General features: G+C 38.3%; 1 protein-coding gene across 1 annotated transcript; it reads left to right on the plus strand.

Moving 5' to 3' along the window:
- The first annotated feature begins 7,669 nt into the window (after positions 1-7,669).
- On the plus strand, positions 7,670-16,394 carry NRIP1 (nuclear receptor interacting protein 1). Its single transcript, XM_013948596.2, has one exon. The coding sequence runs from the start codon at positions 7,742-7,744 to the stop codon at positions 11,228-11,230; it is 3,489 nt and encodes a 1,162-aa protein (XP_013804050.1). The 5' UTR covers positions 7,670-7,741; the 3' UTR covers positions 11,231-16,394.
- Positions 16,395-16,712: the final 318 nt, after the last annotated feature.

The following is a 16,712-nucleotide window of genomic DNA, read 5'->3' on the forward strand; positions in this document are numbered from 1 at the left end:
TCAAAGATGCTCCTTACAGTACAGTTACAGTACTAAACAGAACTGTTCATCCAGGAGTATTTGTGAGAACAAATACATGTGCATGGGTCTGTGCAAAGGAATTGACTGAAATTTATGTGAACTGCTCATTTACAGAGCTGTATCATAATATGCACAAGGTGGGATTTTCCACAAGTGATTATTTTTGCAAGGTTCATTCTTTAGCTAGTTAGAATAGGAAATACTAGTTTAAGGTAGGCTGACATTAGCTATTGTTTTGAGAGTGCCAAAAGCCTGAAAAATGGCTACATACGTGGTTCTTCTCTTAAATAAACTGAACTTCCTAGTAGGAGGTTTTAAAGTGCAGGACAGATTTCGATCAAGCTGTGCGCAGTGCTAGGGCATACATGCAAATCTTCTGAGCTGCTACCTGTGAAGAAAACTTGAGAAACATCAGTCGCCTGTAACTTAGGCAGAAATGTCTGCCTCAGGCCTTGTGTACACTGTGCACTGCTTTCTCAAGGAGGTAGCCAAGATGGTTTGGGTGCCAGAATCAGACGAGCTGTGGCGGAGCAGCACCGGGTCGATGCACTCTACTTCTTGGGGCAGGCTAACCTCTGCGGGGTTCCCTGCTGCCCAGCTAGACTTACTCTGGCACCTAAGCTGTCTTGGCTCTGTCTTGCATACGCTGCAGTCTGCGGTACGGACATACCTTTTTCACCGAGAACCACCGTTCTCAGATTGCCGTCATTTATGGTCTTACTGTCCCCTCTCCTGTGAGAGGCCTGCATCAGGGTTAAATGGACGCTTCTTCTCAAAGAGCTCTTCCCCGGCATTCAGTCAAAGCCTGTGATTTAGCCAACACTGTTCGGATTTTAGGTCTTTCATGTGAAAATACTTCTGCCTCCAAACCGCCTCCAAGTTTGAGTTCTGACTTCTGCTTCTCTCCCCATATGCACACGAATGTGCACAGTCTGCTTTGTCACCTTCCTGAAAGGGTATCTGCTTAAATACAGAAATCTCTCTGATATTTCCTCACCTCATTTAAACAGACAGTGGAAATATTATATTCCCCCTTATAAATTATGTATCGTCCCAAAGCTGCTTGTTGCCATGAGGTGGTGTGGCATGGTCTGGGTGAGTCACAGATTCCAGGGCTGGGGAGAATCCCATGGAATGCGAGGGACGGAGAGTGCTGAGATTAGATGTCTGAATCCCCCTTTGCATGCCAGAGACGGAGTATGCATGAACAGCCTCCCCTTTCCTTCTGCCACTCTGTGGCCATAATTAGCATCTGCATTAATTAGCATTCACATTTAATGCAACAGTCCTTAAAACAAAGGCCAACATAAATCTAAATGATCTTTTTTTTTCGCTTGGTTGTTGGTTCACTAACAGTTCAGTCCGATAGTCTGTCATATCTTACTGGAAAAAAACATTTCTTGTATATGCTGTGCCCTTGTTTCTGTGTTCATGTCACTTTTATGTGGCTAGGAGTGTTCTGTTACTCAGGGTTTGTGTGCTCTATCAAAATGACTGATTTTGCATCCCTTCTTGAGCTATGATGTCAACTATTACAGAATTTTTCTGCAGTCTAAACCCTGCTGTCTAAACTGCTAAAACCATCAGAAGTTTTGGGTTGGTTTGGTTTGGTTTTGCTCTCTTCCACTCGCACCTTTTGCCCCTGAACACTGAATGAGAAAACCTGTCTGTTGTCTGAAGTTTCTCTTAGCAAGAGAGAGTACAGTCAGGATTGTGTTTGGCAGTGCACAGCGTACCAAAGCCAAGGGAAAAGGCCTTCCCTTTTTGTTTACCTGTGCAGGAGTTAGCCAGAGCCATTAAGTTATTGCCATTGCTAACCCTGCTCTTATCCAGAGGGGATATTTTAGAGAGTGAATAACAATCCTGTGTCCTGCAGCAGCCAGCAGGACAGCGTCAGCCTGGAGGAAACACCCCCTGCCCCTGGCAGGGGGGCTCCGGTTCGGTTGCAGGGTCGAGGCCACTGGAGCCCCTTGAGAAATCCTGGCAGCAGCAGCAGGAACTCCTTTTGCTGCAACGTGACTCCCAGGTGGCCTCTCCCAACAGCCTTTTAAAAGCAACAGGCTCTCCTTTCCATGTTCGAAATGTCCTTTGGAGTCAGCCAGTAGGCCTAACGAAGGAGTGAGTAAGAAATCAATCTCTTGGCAAGAAGCTTAGTTTTGCTTTCTCAAAGTGACACCCTACAATTGTAGGAAAGAAGGAATTTGATGTTTATGAATTTATTGTAAACGAGGCCCGTTGATTCCCAAGTTCTTTAGACGTGCAACTGTGAGAGAATTCACCTATTTATTGCTGAATTTTGCTCCACAATCTGATTGCTTTTGCTCCTTTTTTTTTTTTTCTTTTTTCTTTTTTCTTTTTTCTTTTTTCTTTTTTCTTTTTTCTTTTTTCATTTTCTTTTTTCTTTTTTCTTTTTTCTTTTTCCTTTTTTCCTTTTTTCCTTTTTTCCTTTTTTCCTTTTTTCCTTTTTTCCTTTTTTTCTTTTTCTTTTTTTTTTTTTTTTTTGAATTTCATTTGCAAAGGGAACCTTCAGAATATCTTGACAGCCTGAAGCAAAACTGTGAAGAGGTCTCAGCTGCTCAATTCATCTCAATAGATTTCCAACACAGAGCGTGGATTTAGCAAAGCACTTAAATGCTTGATTCTCTTAAAGCACGTGCTTAAGTGCTGTTGAAGTACCTGCACATTTCTGCAGCTCCATGGTTGTGCTTTAGTAGGCTGTTGAATCAGGCCTGTTTTACCACTTAGAACCTTAGTAAAAACAGTCGACTAACATGCTTATCCCAGTATTCTGAATGCCTCCTTCCTGCCTGCCAAAATCAAAGAAATACAAATTGAGTTTAATAGCAAAATAAATCATTCTGGGACAGCTAGTCTCATTTTCCATACTCATGTTTAGTTCACTGAAAGATTGTGCAGCAATTTCCAGTGCATCTAGGAATTCTCTTGTAGAGCTTAATTTCATTGTGCTCTGCAGTCTTTCACTGTAGACAGCTATAAGGACAGGGAATCATTTAAAAATCTCTGTTTTAGGTACTTATTCAGTGCTCTTACTGGTGCTGTTGGGCAACTCACAGCCTTTAATATATTTATCCTCAATTATCTCTCAGAAGTTTGCAGCTATTATTACTCCACCTGGGAAAATAGGATATACAGAAAAGTAAAACTAGAAGTCAGCCTGTTTGCAGCACAGTGGGTAATTGGACCCCTGGATCCCAAGCTGGCACTGTAATCGCTCTACTGTATTCCTCTAATCTGTAATAATTAAAATGACTGACTAAACCATTGGTTGATGTGGTGGGCTCTTGCTGTTACATTTGGGAATACAAGAGTGGGAAGGTAGTGAGCTAGTGAGAGACCTTTTTTGAGTCCTAGAGTAGATTTTAACTATTCAGACAGTTTATTTTGTTAAAAAATTAAAGAACTTAATTTCATGCACTGGTTTGATTTTTAGCACTACAGATTCATGTTTTGATTCATTTCCATTTAAAAAATAAAGCATAATGAAGTAAAACAGTTTAATCATGTCATAAAAGTTCTCTGGAATGCAATTAATAAAAATGTTCTATGTATGTGTATATGTACACATCTAACTTGTATATTAATCATTCTAACAATGTCTGTAGTTTGAATAATGTCTATTTTAGTAGGTGCTTGTGTGGGGTATCTTCTAGCCATTGCTGATTTCCAAGAGGTATGTCTTAATTGTTTATACAAGAGTTTCTGTATGATCTTGAATGAAGTCCATGGAAGACAATACATCCATATATATATATGTATATTGCAGCAGTAATACTTTATGGTAACCAAAGGATCTTAAAGTTTATTACAGTCATTCTGTTAAAATCTTTGTGACTGCCAAGGATACCTGTAGTTTGCAAACAAAGCAAACCCCAACAACTGGAAAAGTAGAATTAATATTCTGGACGTACACAGTTTCTGTAGTTCAGGGTACATTCTGATATTCTCTTCCCTATGCCCACAGTTTCTCCCTAGGCACTTTTTAAAAGGATGTAGGTCTCATTCCCACCATATGTTGCACTCAGGGAGTGTCTCTCCATGTTACAGCTCTTGTGTTGCCAGTCGTGCTTCTTCCTTTGTTCTGTCTAGGTAAACATGATTTTGTGAGCTGTAATCTGTGTGTGCATGGAGGTACTGAGAATAGCCTCTGCAAAATGAGCATTTATGTATTTGTTAGGATACAAAACTCTCAGAGAAAAGAGTTGAAACAACAAACAATAGCGTGTATACAGTAGTTAAATCTGATACGCTTTCTTGGCCCTGTAATTTATCATTTTCTTTTGTCATAATAGTTAAATATGATTTTTAGGTCTAGGGATTCACAGATATTAGAGACTGATAATTAGAGGTTCATTGCACCAAGGTTACTTCAGTCCTTTCTGGGATATAGGAGCTGTATTGCTGAAGGGCTCCTCCATTCTCTTCCTTTTGCCTTCTTTACTTTCTTTTTCTCTTTCCTCAATTCTGGTAATTTCTGGAATGTTATCTAATAGCAAGAAAAATTAAGAACATTTTCATGGGTCCTGGGAAATTCTCTGGTACAATCTGTATGTTGCTAAAAGGTTGCTGAATGACTGTTAACAGCTGAACACTAATTTCCAAAGCTGTTTCTGTTTCCATATGACCACATTTTAGATCAGATAGTGAAGACTGTACTGGATTCAAAACTCACTGGAAAAGCACAGTTGTGAGATTGCTTTCAAACCCTGAAATTTGCTACCTGACTTCCCATCACAAATAAGGTGTAGTTTTTGAGATGTTTTTTGAGATGTAATTTCAGTTCTTGACAGATGACTTCATCGCATTTTCCTATTGTACATTAGGTCATGCAGGGTTTCATAACACTGTAATAACTGATGCAGCACTGGATCAGAACAGCCTTTTTAAAAGGATTGGTGATGTCCTTATTCCACATACATTATGTGCTTTTCAAATTTAATTCTCTTTAATGAAGGTTCCCTTGGATCAATCTGAATTCTGTAAAATTACCAATTTCTCTAGCACCAAGTAATACTAAAAAAGAAGGTGGCAAAACACTTCTTAGAATAGTTCCTGAGTGTAAACTAAACTGTCTACAGGTGTCATCTCCTGAGGTAGACTTTGAGTACCTGAGGAATTTGCATAAATGCATTGTCTTTTTTAACTACCCAGAGCTGTAAAGAATAATTTCTTACTAAATATTGGCTTAACTCACAGGGCATTTGTTCAGGGACTTGACTTAAAGGTGACCTGCAAGGCTTTCTTTATCAGCTAATAAACAAACCTTGAAATATATACAATTTTATTCTCTTAAACTTAAAACACAAGGTATTGAGTGTTACTTGCTCCTTTTTAAGAACAGCATGCTGTGAGCTTAATTCCCCTTTGAAATATGAAAATGGCTGTAGGTAAATATATTTTTCCAAAATAAAGTGCGTTCCCAAATATTCAAAGCAGTAAGTCTAGCTCTGTTAATGCTGCACTTATTGGATACTTGATGTATTCATTAGAAATCTTGGTTTTTTTGTTGTTTTCTTTTTTCTAAGGATTCGTTATTTCTGATTTTACTCCATTTGGGGCTGAAACTTTGCAAAAGTCCACCCAGAGGTGCACGGGTTTTTGAAGGAGCAGTAATATGGTAGATAATTTCTATTTGGATGAATCCAAGTTTAAGTTGTAATCATATCTTTGGATAAACACTGCATCTTCTACAGGTAATTACATAATCTCTGGTTCAGGTACACCGGTATCTCTGAGAGAGGAGGATTGAGACTCTAGTTACTAGACTGAAACTTTTCATTTGATACTTACATACATGGACATACAAACTTTACACTACAAGGCATTGCTGGTGTTGTAATTCTGTTTTGAAATAGCTCAGTGTTTAGCATTTCTGTATATGACTTAAAATATCACAGTAAGGGAGCATTTGTGTGGCGGGGGTGTATATGGGCTATTAACATTATGGCTATTAAGCTGTTCTTCTGGTTTACTTTTTTAGATCTGATTTTTTTTGACTTTTAGTTGCCTATAGCTTTTGAATTAAAAATTGGCCTCAGGGAAATCAATCATAAATATTCATTCACTTTAAGGAAGCAAGGATTTCACCTGCGTATGTTCCTTTTAAACTTCTAAATATAAGTTTTCAATGTGCTTGTAGTCTCTGAAAGAGAATTGCAGAGCTAGATATGTTGAAAGACGTTTAGCTTTGCTCCTATTGAATATTTATGCTAGTTTAGAACTGAATGAGAGAAGGAGTAGGCATGTGTGGTGTAATGATCTCAATATTGAACTGTGTTGACTATCTGAACTGTGTTCATGCTGTCATTGACCAGTGTAATACAACTAAAACCTAAGAGATGCATCTTAAGCGCATCTGGTAAAAGTGCCATTGTTGTGCTTTTTAAAAATAGATTTTTATAGCCTACAGCCTTATCCAAGGAAGTATTGAATAGAGATGTTCTACAAGAACTACTTTGGAAATAACTGTGAATGGTTTTTGTTGCACTGTTACACATTTAATACATGGAAAAAATACAGGGGTAAAAGCCCTCCCATAAAGATCTAGCAGGAATGCCCTCATAAGCAGCCTTTTCTCCATTTCCATCATGCATCCCTTCTACTGGCTTGCGGCAGTTGGGAGTTGTAAGGACAACACATTTCCTTTCTGTTGTGCCAACATACTAGATTTTGCATTACTAGTTAGTCCTGGGCAGCAGTGATAAATTTGTTTCTACTTTTAGGCATATCATCTACCTATCAAACAAAAATGTACTCATAAATGAAGCTACCTCTTCTGGTACTTGCAAACAGATTCAGTATGAATCTAAACACTGACTTTAGGCATATCTTTCCTATTAATTCTCTTTTAGAGTGGCAGTCTTCATGCCCTGTATATTTACATAATAAGTAGAAAGGTCAATGTAACTGTGTAGTAAAATGCAATGTAATTGAGGTTGGTTGTTTGTTTTGGAGTGGGGTTTTTTTGAACCATATTTAAAGTGCTCTGAGATTTTCCTTTCATGGTTGCTGTTCCTTGTTTTGAGCTGTAGGGTAGAGAGAGGCAATAAACACTTATAGTACCTATGCTTGTGATAGTTTACCTAGGCTTAGGTTTTGTATAAAATTTTCTGTCTCTCAATCATTTTCATCAAGTTCTTCAAATTATTTTGCATAGGCTGTTTGCATTACTTCATTTTTAATTTTTTCTGGAATATTTTTGCTTATATGTCCTAAATGTGAATCTCTGTCTAAGAAAATACGTTCAAAGTACTGTATGCAATTTCTGTAGAGCTTATCCTAAATCTTCTTTCCTGACCACTTGTTTTTTTCTTTTTTTTGTTTGTTTTTTACTTAGGAAATTTATGTGCTTGATGGAGATGGAAAAAGATGAAAAAAAAGCTGGTTTCATGGAGAAAGATGAAGAAGACAAATATTTAGTGGAACTTTATTACCTTGGAACCATGTTCTGAGTACTCCTCCTAGACATCTTTCGTAAATATTCTCTATATCAACAGAGCGATATGATTGAAAATTTGTTTCATCAAACAATATTTGCTGGAAGAAGCCTGCTTTGAATGTAACACTTTGCATTGTTTCGGTTTATGAGAAAAAGCTATAGACTTCTACATGTTATTTATTAACTCTGCATCTCAGTTGAGCTAAAGCAATCTAGTCTTTGAAGTGAATAGAAACAGAGCCCTCTTGGATACTTTTATTGAACATGACTCATGGAGAAGAGCTTGGCTCTGAGATGCACCAGGATTCTGTTGTTCTAACTTACCTAGAGGGATTACTAATGCATCAAGCAGCAGGAGGCTCAGGTACTGCCATTGACAAAAAGTCCACTGGGCATAGTGGAGAGGATCAAAACTTTAAGATATCTGGAAATATATTTCCCAGCTGTCAAAGTAATGGTCAAGTTCTTAACACAAATACATATCAGGGATCTGGCATGCTGCATCTCAAAAAAGCAAGACTGTTGCAGTCTTCTGAAGACTGGAATGCAGCAAAGAGAAGGCGATTGTCTGATTCCATTGTGGATTTAAATGGGAAAAAGGAAGCTTTGTTAGCTGGCATGGTTGAAAATGTGCCTAAAGGCAAACAGGATAGCACATTACTTGCCTCTTTGCTTCAGTCATTCAGCTCTAGGCTGCAGAGTGTTGCTCTGTCACAACAGATTAGGCAGAGCCTTAAGGAGCAAGGGTATTCCCTTAGCCATGATTCTTTACAAGTGGAGAAAGATTTAAGGTGCTATGGGGTTGCATCCAGTCACCTGAAGACTCTGCTGAAGAAGAGCAAAGCAAAAGACCAGAAGCTGGACAACAGCCTGCCCGATATAACAAAGAATCTGCCCAAAGAGAGGTTTATAGAATCTCCTCATGCAGTACAGAGCGGACCTAAAGTGATAAATGAGCCACTGTCATGTGCTGCAAGATTACAAGCTGTTGCAAGCATGGTAGAGAAACGATCTAGTCCTGCAACTTCACCTAAGCCCAGTGTAGCATGCAGCCAGCTAGCTTTACTGCTTTCAAGTGAAGCTCATTTGCAGCAGTACTCCAGGGAACATGCTTTAAAAGCACAAAATGCAAATCAAATAGCAAGTGAGAGACTTGCAGCTATGGCCAGATTACAAGAAAGTGCCCAGAAAGACACTGGCCAATTCAGTTTATCAAAAGGAATGACAAGCCATCTCAATGGTCAAACAAGATCATCAACCAAAACGGTATCTAGCAAAAGCAATATGGCACCGTTTCAGAGTTCAGCGGGAATCATGCATTCGCCTCCCAAAAACGTGGGATACAAAAATACTTTGGAAAGGAGTAACTTGAAAACCTCTCCCAGCAACAGCTTGCTCTTACATCTCCTGAAAAGCCAGAATACCACCAAACAAGCAAAAGGGCATGAACAGAGTGAGAGAGCCAGCATTTTTGAAGACAGCAGCACACCAACAACTATTGATGAGTATTCAGACAACAATCCTAGTTTTACAGAAGATGACAGCAGTGATGATGAAAGCTCCCATTCTAACTGTCTTCCTATAGACTTATCCTTTAAACAGAGGACAGACAAACTGGACGCAGGTCCACCTGCATCACTGGATAACCTGACTCAATCCTTGCTTCGTAACTGGGATCCAAAAGTTCCTTGTCCGGAGAACAAGGAAGACAAAGACACTCCAAAGGCTTCTAAGTTGAATCCCCATCAGAAAGTAACACTGCTTCAGTTGTTACTTGGGCATAAGAGCGAAGAAAAGGTAGACAAATGTAATGACCCTCAGGGACCACACAGTGCAGCTGATGTGGCAAAATTCACTGTACAGACTGGTAAAAGGACTCCTGTTACTGACAGTCCCGGTACAAATCGAATGACTCCATTAAGCACTCCACCTTTGCTTGCTTCCACAAAAGCAGACTCTCCTATAAATCTCTCGCATCAGTCATCTTTAGCCATGAAGCGTAGCTCACCACCGTATGCGTGCAGCATCCAGCCAGATAGGCTGGTGAATCCTGCATCCAAACATTTGATAGACCTTTCTAAAAGCAAAGAAATTCAAGGAGCTAAGCTGACCAGAAATGATAGCCCACAGAACTCTTCAGCTTTCAGCGCCAGCAAGCTGTTGCAGAATCTTGCTCAGTGTGGTATGCAGACTTCCATGGTAAGCGAAGAACAAAGAAGCAGCAAACAGCTGCTAGCGGTAAGTGCAGAGAAACCTGTAGGCTTGATTGATAGATTGAACAGCCCTCTGCTTACGAATAAATTGAGCACACATGAAGAAAATAAAACCTTCAGTTGTCAGCCTGCACCCACTGAACAAGGACTTCCAGGTTCAGAAATAGAAAATCTCCTTGAAAGGCGCACTGTCCTTCAGCTGCTTCTGGGCACTCCGAATAAAGGTAAAAGTGAAAAGAAAGAGAAGGTGCTTTTAAGAGATGAAAGTTCTCAAGAACAGACAGATAAGGCTTTGAATGAGCAAATATTGACAGTGAAAATAAAAACTGAACCTTCTGAAGAATCAAATGTTCCTTACAATTCAAATGCACAACAAATAAGGGAGTGCAAGGGTAACAAATTTCAAGGATTTGTTCATTCGTTGCAGAGAAACACAGCTGCTTCTCCAGCATCTGAGGACTTGAAATCTGAGCCTCTTTCACCTCAAGATTTCTCTTTTTCCAAAAACGGACTGCTAAGTAGATTGCTGAGACAGAATCAAGATAGTTACCCAGCAGATGAGCTGGACAGAAGTCACCGAACCAATGAGCTGACACATCTTGAATCAAAGAGTCTTTGCACAGTACCGAAGAAGAGGAAACTTCATGCTGAGCCTTCGGAAAGTCCATTAAAAAAGATGAAAAGTAATGTGTCTGATGCTGCAAACAATCACACTTCTCCGACAGAGGCACTCTATGGGCCTTTGCTTAACCAGCAAGAACAGAAATTCAACAGAAGCGATATTGAATTTAAATATGCTGTAGGTCATGGTTCAAATAATGAAAGTGAAAATAGGAGTTGGTCTAGAGATAGTAAAGGCTTTAATGTGTTGAAACAGCTGCTTCTGTCGGAAAACTGTGAGAGAGATCTGTCACAACATAGGAATAACATACTAACTGAGGGCAAGAAAAAAGGAAACAAAAACAATGCAACAATTAATAGACCTGAATTCAGCATTTCTTCAGTAAATGCTTTGATGGGAAGTCCTGTGCAACAGAACAGTTGTGTAGATCATAGAACATTTCAGTATCCAGTAGCAGTAAAAAGTCCTGCCGGTTCCCCCTTCCCTGAACATTTGGGGAGTACAGTATCTAGACCTGAATTTGACCAGTTTAGTGTGTGTTCCATGCCCAGTGAAAAAGGTCCCATCAGATGGGTTATCACAGGTATGGACAAGAATGATTACGAAAAAGAATCTCCAAGACTGACCAAAACCAATCCGATATTGTATTACATGTTACAGAAAGGTGGCAACTCTGTTAGTAGCCAAGAAGCACATGACAAAGACATTTGGAATGAACCTTCATTTACTGATAGTTCAACTCGTGTTACAATCAAAGAGGAGTTAACATCTGATGCAGAGCTTAAAAATCCTTTTAATAACTTACGAAGCCCTTGCAACAGCCATATGGGGAATAAGACCTCTCATCAGCATAGTGTAAATGGAGAAGTGCATGGACTTTTAGAAAAAGTGCTAACAATCAAAAAAGAGCCAGAATAAAATACAGCCTCCCAATGAGTTTACAATCAGTGGTTTTGAATCTTTGTTTAAAAAAAAAAAAAAGAAAGAAAAAGAGAAAAAAATAAAAATGAGTACGAACTTGAATACTGTATAAATTGAGCATGATTTGAGAAAAGCATGGTCTAATTGAAACGTTTCCATTTGATAAACTTTTTATTTTTCTGGTGATGTTATTTAAAATACATGTAGATAAAAATTGCTTTATAATAGATTGTCACAAGGAAACTAGAAAGGTTGTAATTTGTATGAGACATTTCTGTATGCATCAAATTAAGTTACGCGTACTCTTTGATCAGAGTCTTACTTGGATCTGCAAGTCTTTGGCATAATATAAAGCGTAAGCATACAGCCTAGGTGGTGGTAATGCTGCGTTTCCTTCCTCCCCTGTAAAATAATCCTTTTTTTGGGGAAGCCTAAGCATAGAGACAGTGTACTTTTTTTGAATGTTTAATATGTTTTGTGAAATTTTAAGAATAACTTTTAAGAAATGGAGCAGTCCGTCCAAGGTATTAGCTCATCATATTGGAAAACCTATGTCAGTGTTAATAATTGAAATGCACTGAAATGTAATTTTTAGTGCTTCCAAATTTTTTATTGTTATTTTTAAATCTTGTTTGTGGTCCTTCCGGAATAGTGGTGTAAGATGTACTTTTTTTCCTCACCCTGCTTTTGAGAAATGCCTTCCTCAGAATCCTTAGCTGTAGTTATAAGTTCTTAGTTATGATTAAAATTTTTCCTAGGTTTTTATATAAACAGTAGATTTTCATATACCATGCAAGTACCGCATGAGTCTTGTTGGCACATTCCTGTCCCTTCCCTGCTTAAAAGGGGAAAGTCAAAATTTCTCTTGGAGTACTGGGTTTAAAAAAGCTTGACACGTTTATTTAGTGAGGAAAATGGTGGGAAGTTTGTGAATCAGATAACCAGAATTGTTTGCTTAGCACTATCTTGCTTCCTTTACGGAAGAATATCGACCGCGCTAAAGCGGCACATCTGACTTCCACTCAAATATGGAATAGGATTTTACTGAAAAATGTTTTGGCTTCTCCCTACAACTACGGAAAAGAGTCCATATTCTGCCAATATTTATTACTCTCCAAACAGCTGATACATGGTTTAATGCACTACCGTTTCATTTGCAGAAAACCTGCTTTTAGAATTTTTTTTTCAGGTTGCGCAGAGGATAAAATTGTATTTTTTTCATGTTCTGTAATGGATAGTGAGATATGTCTCAGAAATGCCCCTCTGCAGTTTTCCTCGATCCCCACCTGTGCTGTGATTTGTAACATCTGGCAATATCAGCCTGAGTTGGAAGTAACTGGATATTGCAGTCAAAACTGAGACACCGTAAAAGAATTGCTGACTGAGGAGAGCCATGCAGCACCGTTTTCCCTGGAGTCAGTGTTAACTCCATGTGCAGCCCTTAATTCTCATGGGCGAGGGGGGAAACAAAATCCAGTTCCTCTAAATTATGCGCATTATTAGTAACCCTAAGTTTTGCTGAACTTCGATTTTACCCCCCCCAAAAGATGTTCTCTGTCACTTCAGACTTTACCGATAATCCCCAGTGTTATCAGAAAACAGTGAAGTACTTGGTTTGTGCAGATGCATTCGTTTTCTCTCTCTCTCTCTTTTTTTTTTTTTAATTTTGATTGTTTTTACCCCTGAGTGCTGATGACGGGACGGAACTTTGCTGTTTCTGTTCATCTCATATTTGCATAGGAGAGATGAGTGATGGGCATTTTGCTCTTTTCCTTTCTGGTTTCATTTCAGAGATTCTTTTCCCAGGCTGGACAGAGCAGGCTTTTTTTCTCCCATCTCGTCCTGTGCCCCCAGTCTGGAATTGGTTTGCCGCCTTTCTAGTGCAGTGCCTCTGAAAGGGACTTCTCCTGTCTGCCAGCTGGCAAATGCACCACTATTCTGTTTTATCCCCCTGGGGGATACCTTCTTTTAGGGAACACAAACATTTGGCAGTATCTAATATAAAACATTCCCCTGGATTATATGAGAAATAACAGAGCAATTTAAAGATATATTTTTATGTTATTTGGGTGAAGCGTAATATATTAATGGGCTGTAGAAAGAATTTATATTTTAAAACCTTCACACAAATTTAATGTCATTTTAAATGTCATTGTCGGAAGTATAATATAAAAATAAAATTTTGTTTGTCTTTAATATTTGCATTTATAAGTGGCCCAATGACAATTCAAATGTGTCATAGAATAATCATTAACGAGATAAAGTATATTTTAGATTGACAATGGAAATGAATTCTTTTTATACGAGTCAACCCAACGTAAATATTAAAAAAAGATGGTATTTGTTCCATCCATTAAATGTCTCTTAAAAGTCTTAATTGATTATTTTTCTTGAAACAACATGTATATAGTTAGGAAATATATACAATATAGAATAATAGATGGTCCCCAGAGTAAATGCACGGCTATAATTTACTTGAAGGTCTCCACAGGAAAAGCAGCATGAATGGGTGTGAAATCATGTGGTTGGAAAACTTTTCAGCAAAACAAAATTCAGCTGAAAAGTAGGGAACATTGTCCAACTAACCCTAACAAAAAGTAATACTGGAGTCCTAGGAGTGTGCTTACCCATGTATTTATTCTATGGTAGTCTATTGTTATAATATATACTTTTGAACATTTAGTTTTTAAAGCTTTATAAAACATTTAAGTTAAAATGTTAATTGCCAAACAGTTTTATCAGTTAACGGTTTAGCTTTTCTTGTAGGTGATGTTAATAAAAAAGGGTATTACCATTCTCACAGACGTCAGTAAAGTATAACAAAAATTTACACAAAAATTTAATTTCAGGATGTGCTGTTCATAGAAGAATCTTACCTGTTGAAGACCTGGCAATCTCAAGCAGTGTGTAACATACTACAGTAAGGCCCTTGAGAGGTAGACACGCTAATCTGATGCTCTTCAGTCAGCCACTGAGGGGGGCAACTCTCCTCTGTGTTAAATTCTCCAGTATCACTAATGCTACTCCTCCCTAGGAAAGAAAGTTCTCTCTAAATCAGCCCCATCCACAATTTTAAACCTGAGGCCTTTTCATCTTTATTTTTTTTTATTATTATTATTTTGTAGCCCAGGTGAGCAGGAAGGAGTCACCATCATTTTCCTTGGGGAGTTTTCCTTCTCAGTTGTCCCATGGGAAAAAGGAGGTGTAGGAGCTGGATTTGCTGCACCAGCAGAGAGACCAGTGGGGCTGGCCACATTGTCCCAAGCAACCCGAAGATCCTCGATTCCCACAGCCCCTGTAGGATGAGTGACAAGCCAAGGTCATCTGTGCGGGGTGCTGTTCAGCAACTCCTATCTCCTTGCTTCAGTAGACATTTACTCCTAGGAGATAATGCATTTCTGCTGTCCCCAGTATGCTTCCTCTGACTGTGGGAGTGGAGGCTTCAGAGATGATGCAGTCTGCAAACAGGAGGTCGAAGTTTCAGCTGGGCCATTAGACTATAGACTTGAACAGAAACAGTGCGATATCTGACTTGGCAGCAATATAGCTGTGTGGGCGAGAGGTGCCGGACTGTTAGGGGCTGTTGTGTGACCTCACCATCAAGTGAGTTGGGAGGGAGAAGAGGAGATCACATTGCAGTTGTAATGGGGAGAGACTGCTGGGGGAAAACTGCCTCCTCCTCAGGGAACAGTGAAAAATTGAGTTAGGGATATGTCTACACCGTCTTTAAAGATGCAATTGCTGCCCTTTGGGACTTGCACCTGAGCTAGCTTTAACCTCACTAGCAGAATAGTTGCAGCAGCAGCAGCAGTGTTGTGAAGTGCCCCATGCCTTGCTCCAGTTTGCATCTATACAGACATGCTGCCTCAACTACACTGTGGGTGTAGCGCCCAAGGTAGGTAGATTTGAGGGTTGACTTGCAATTGCTGCACAGACATACCTTTTTTTCCCAGAGTGTAAGGAACTGAGATAGCCAGGGCAATTTCTAGCATCTCTGCCAAAATTTGAGGAAATAAGAGGGAAGTAATACATGACCACAGAATCAAAGCTGTTTTGCCAGAAGGCTTCTCTACTGATACTGTCTAACCCATCAGCGCAGTTCGAGAAGTTGATAAACATTACAAGATCAAAAGGGAATTCAGCCATAACTTTCACTTTTTTTAGTCATTTCTTCTAAGTAATGTTTTTAAATTTTTAATTTACAAACGTTTTTAAAAGAAAGAAATGAATGGTTTAAATTTTCCCTGTTAAATGTTGGTGAAAGTATTACAGCTCTCATTGACGTCAGTGACATGATATTACCAGTTTGTTCTCTGCCACACCTTACAGAGGAGTAAACTGGTAAGTATATATTATATATATTTATATATAATGTAAATATATTGACTTGTTACACCTATAATATGTTGAAACTGGTTTTTAAAAGGTGATGTAAATAGTGTTTCCTTAATGAAAAATACATATTTTGTATTGTTCTAATGTAAAGGAAAAAAACCTTTTAATCTTTTTTGTTATGTATATTCCATGTATAAGTGTAAATATGATCACATAGGTTTAAAAACTTTTGCATGTATGTATACAGTTGCAAGTCTGGAAGAATGTATAGAAAAATACTTTTATTTAAAGTTGTGATTACCTGCTGCATGAAAAGTGCATGGGGGACCCTGTGCATCTGTGCGTTGGCAAAAATGTCTTAACAAGTCAGGTCAGTTCAAAACACAACAGTATTCCACTTCTGGACATGACTTCTGCTGTGGTATTTTAGCTTTGTGAAAGAATGTGCTTCAAATCAAAAGGGTCTGGGAAAAAACTCAAAACTACTTTTAAAACATGAAGAATTCATACAATTATAATCAGTCATATAAGTTCAGGACTCCACTTTACATAATTGAAATATTGTATCAGGACTATTCCATCATTGTAAAACAAAGGAATATTGATTTTCATTGCCATACATAAGAATTTGGGGATTTACCACAATCAATTTTATTGTGATGTGTTTTCAGTAATTAATCTTAACTGGTCTCATTTTTTTTTAATTAGAAATTAATTTCCTCATGTGATGTCACAAAACTGTACATACTGCAGTGTGAAGTTTTTTTAAATCTTTCAGTGTTTACTTCCTGCAGAAGATTTGAATAAATGAGAAAAATGCATTGTCTTGATGGTTTTTAAATCTGCTTTATTTCATGTGTACTTTCTATTACTGGAGTGTTAGTAGGCTCTGATAGTGTTATTAATACAAATTTATGACAAAAATAAGGGATTTGGGGACACTGCATATATTTCAACAAAGGATACTAACTGAAAAAGGAGAGTCATGGAGCTGGAAACGGAACAAGCTAAATCAGATTAGCAGTTTTACTTTACAAAGCACTGTATTATGTATTAATCAGGTAGCCTTCTCTATACTTACTTGAAATCATTATTCATAAACTGGAAATCTTTAGATGGGAATATTTCCATGAGAATTGTTTTA

Source organism: Apteryx mantelli, chromosome 1 (assembly GCF_036417845.1).
Source record: "Apteryx mantelli isolate bAptMan1 chromosome 1, bAptMan1.hap1, whole genome shotgun sequence".
NCBI lineage: Eukaryota > Metazoa > Chordata > Aves > Apterygiformes > Apterygidae > Apteryx > Apteryx mantelli.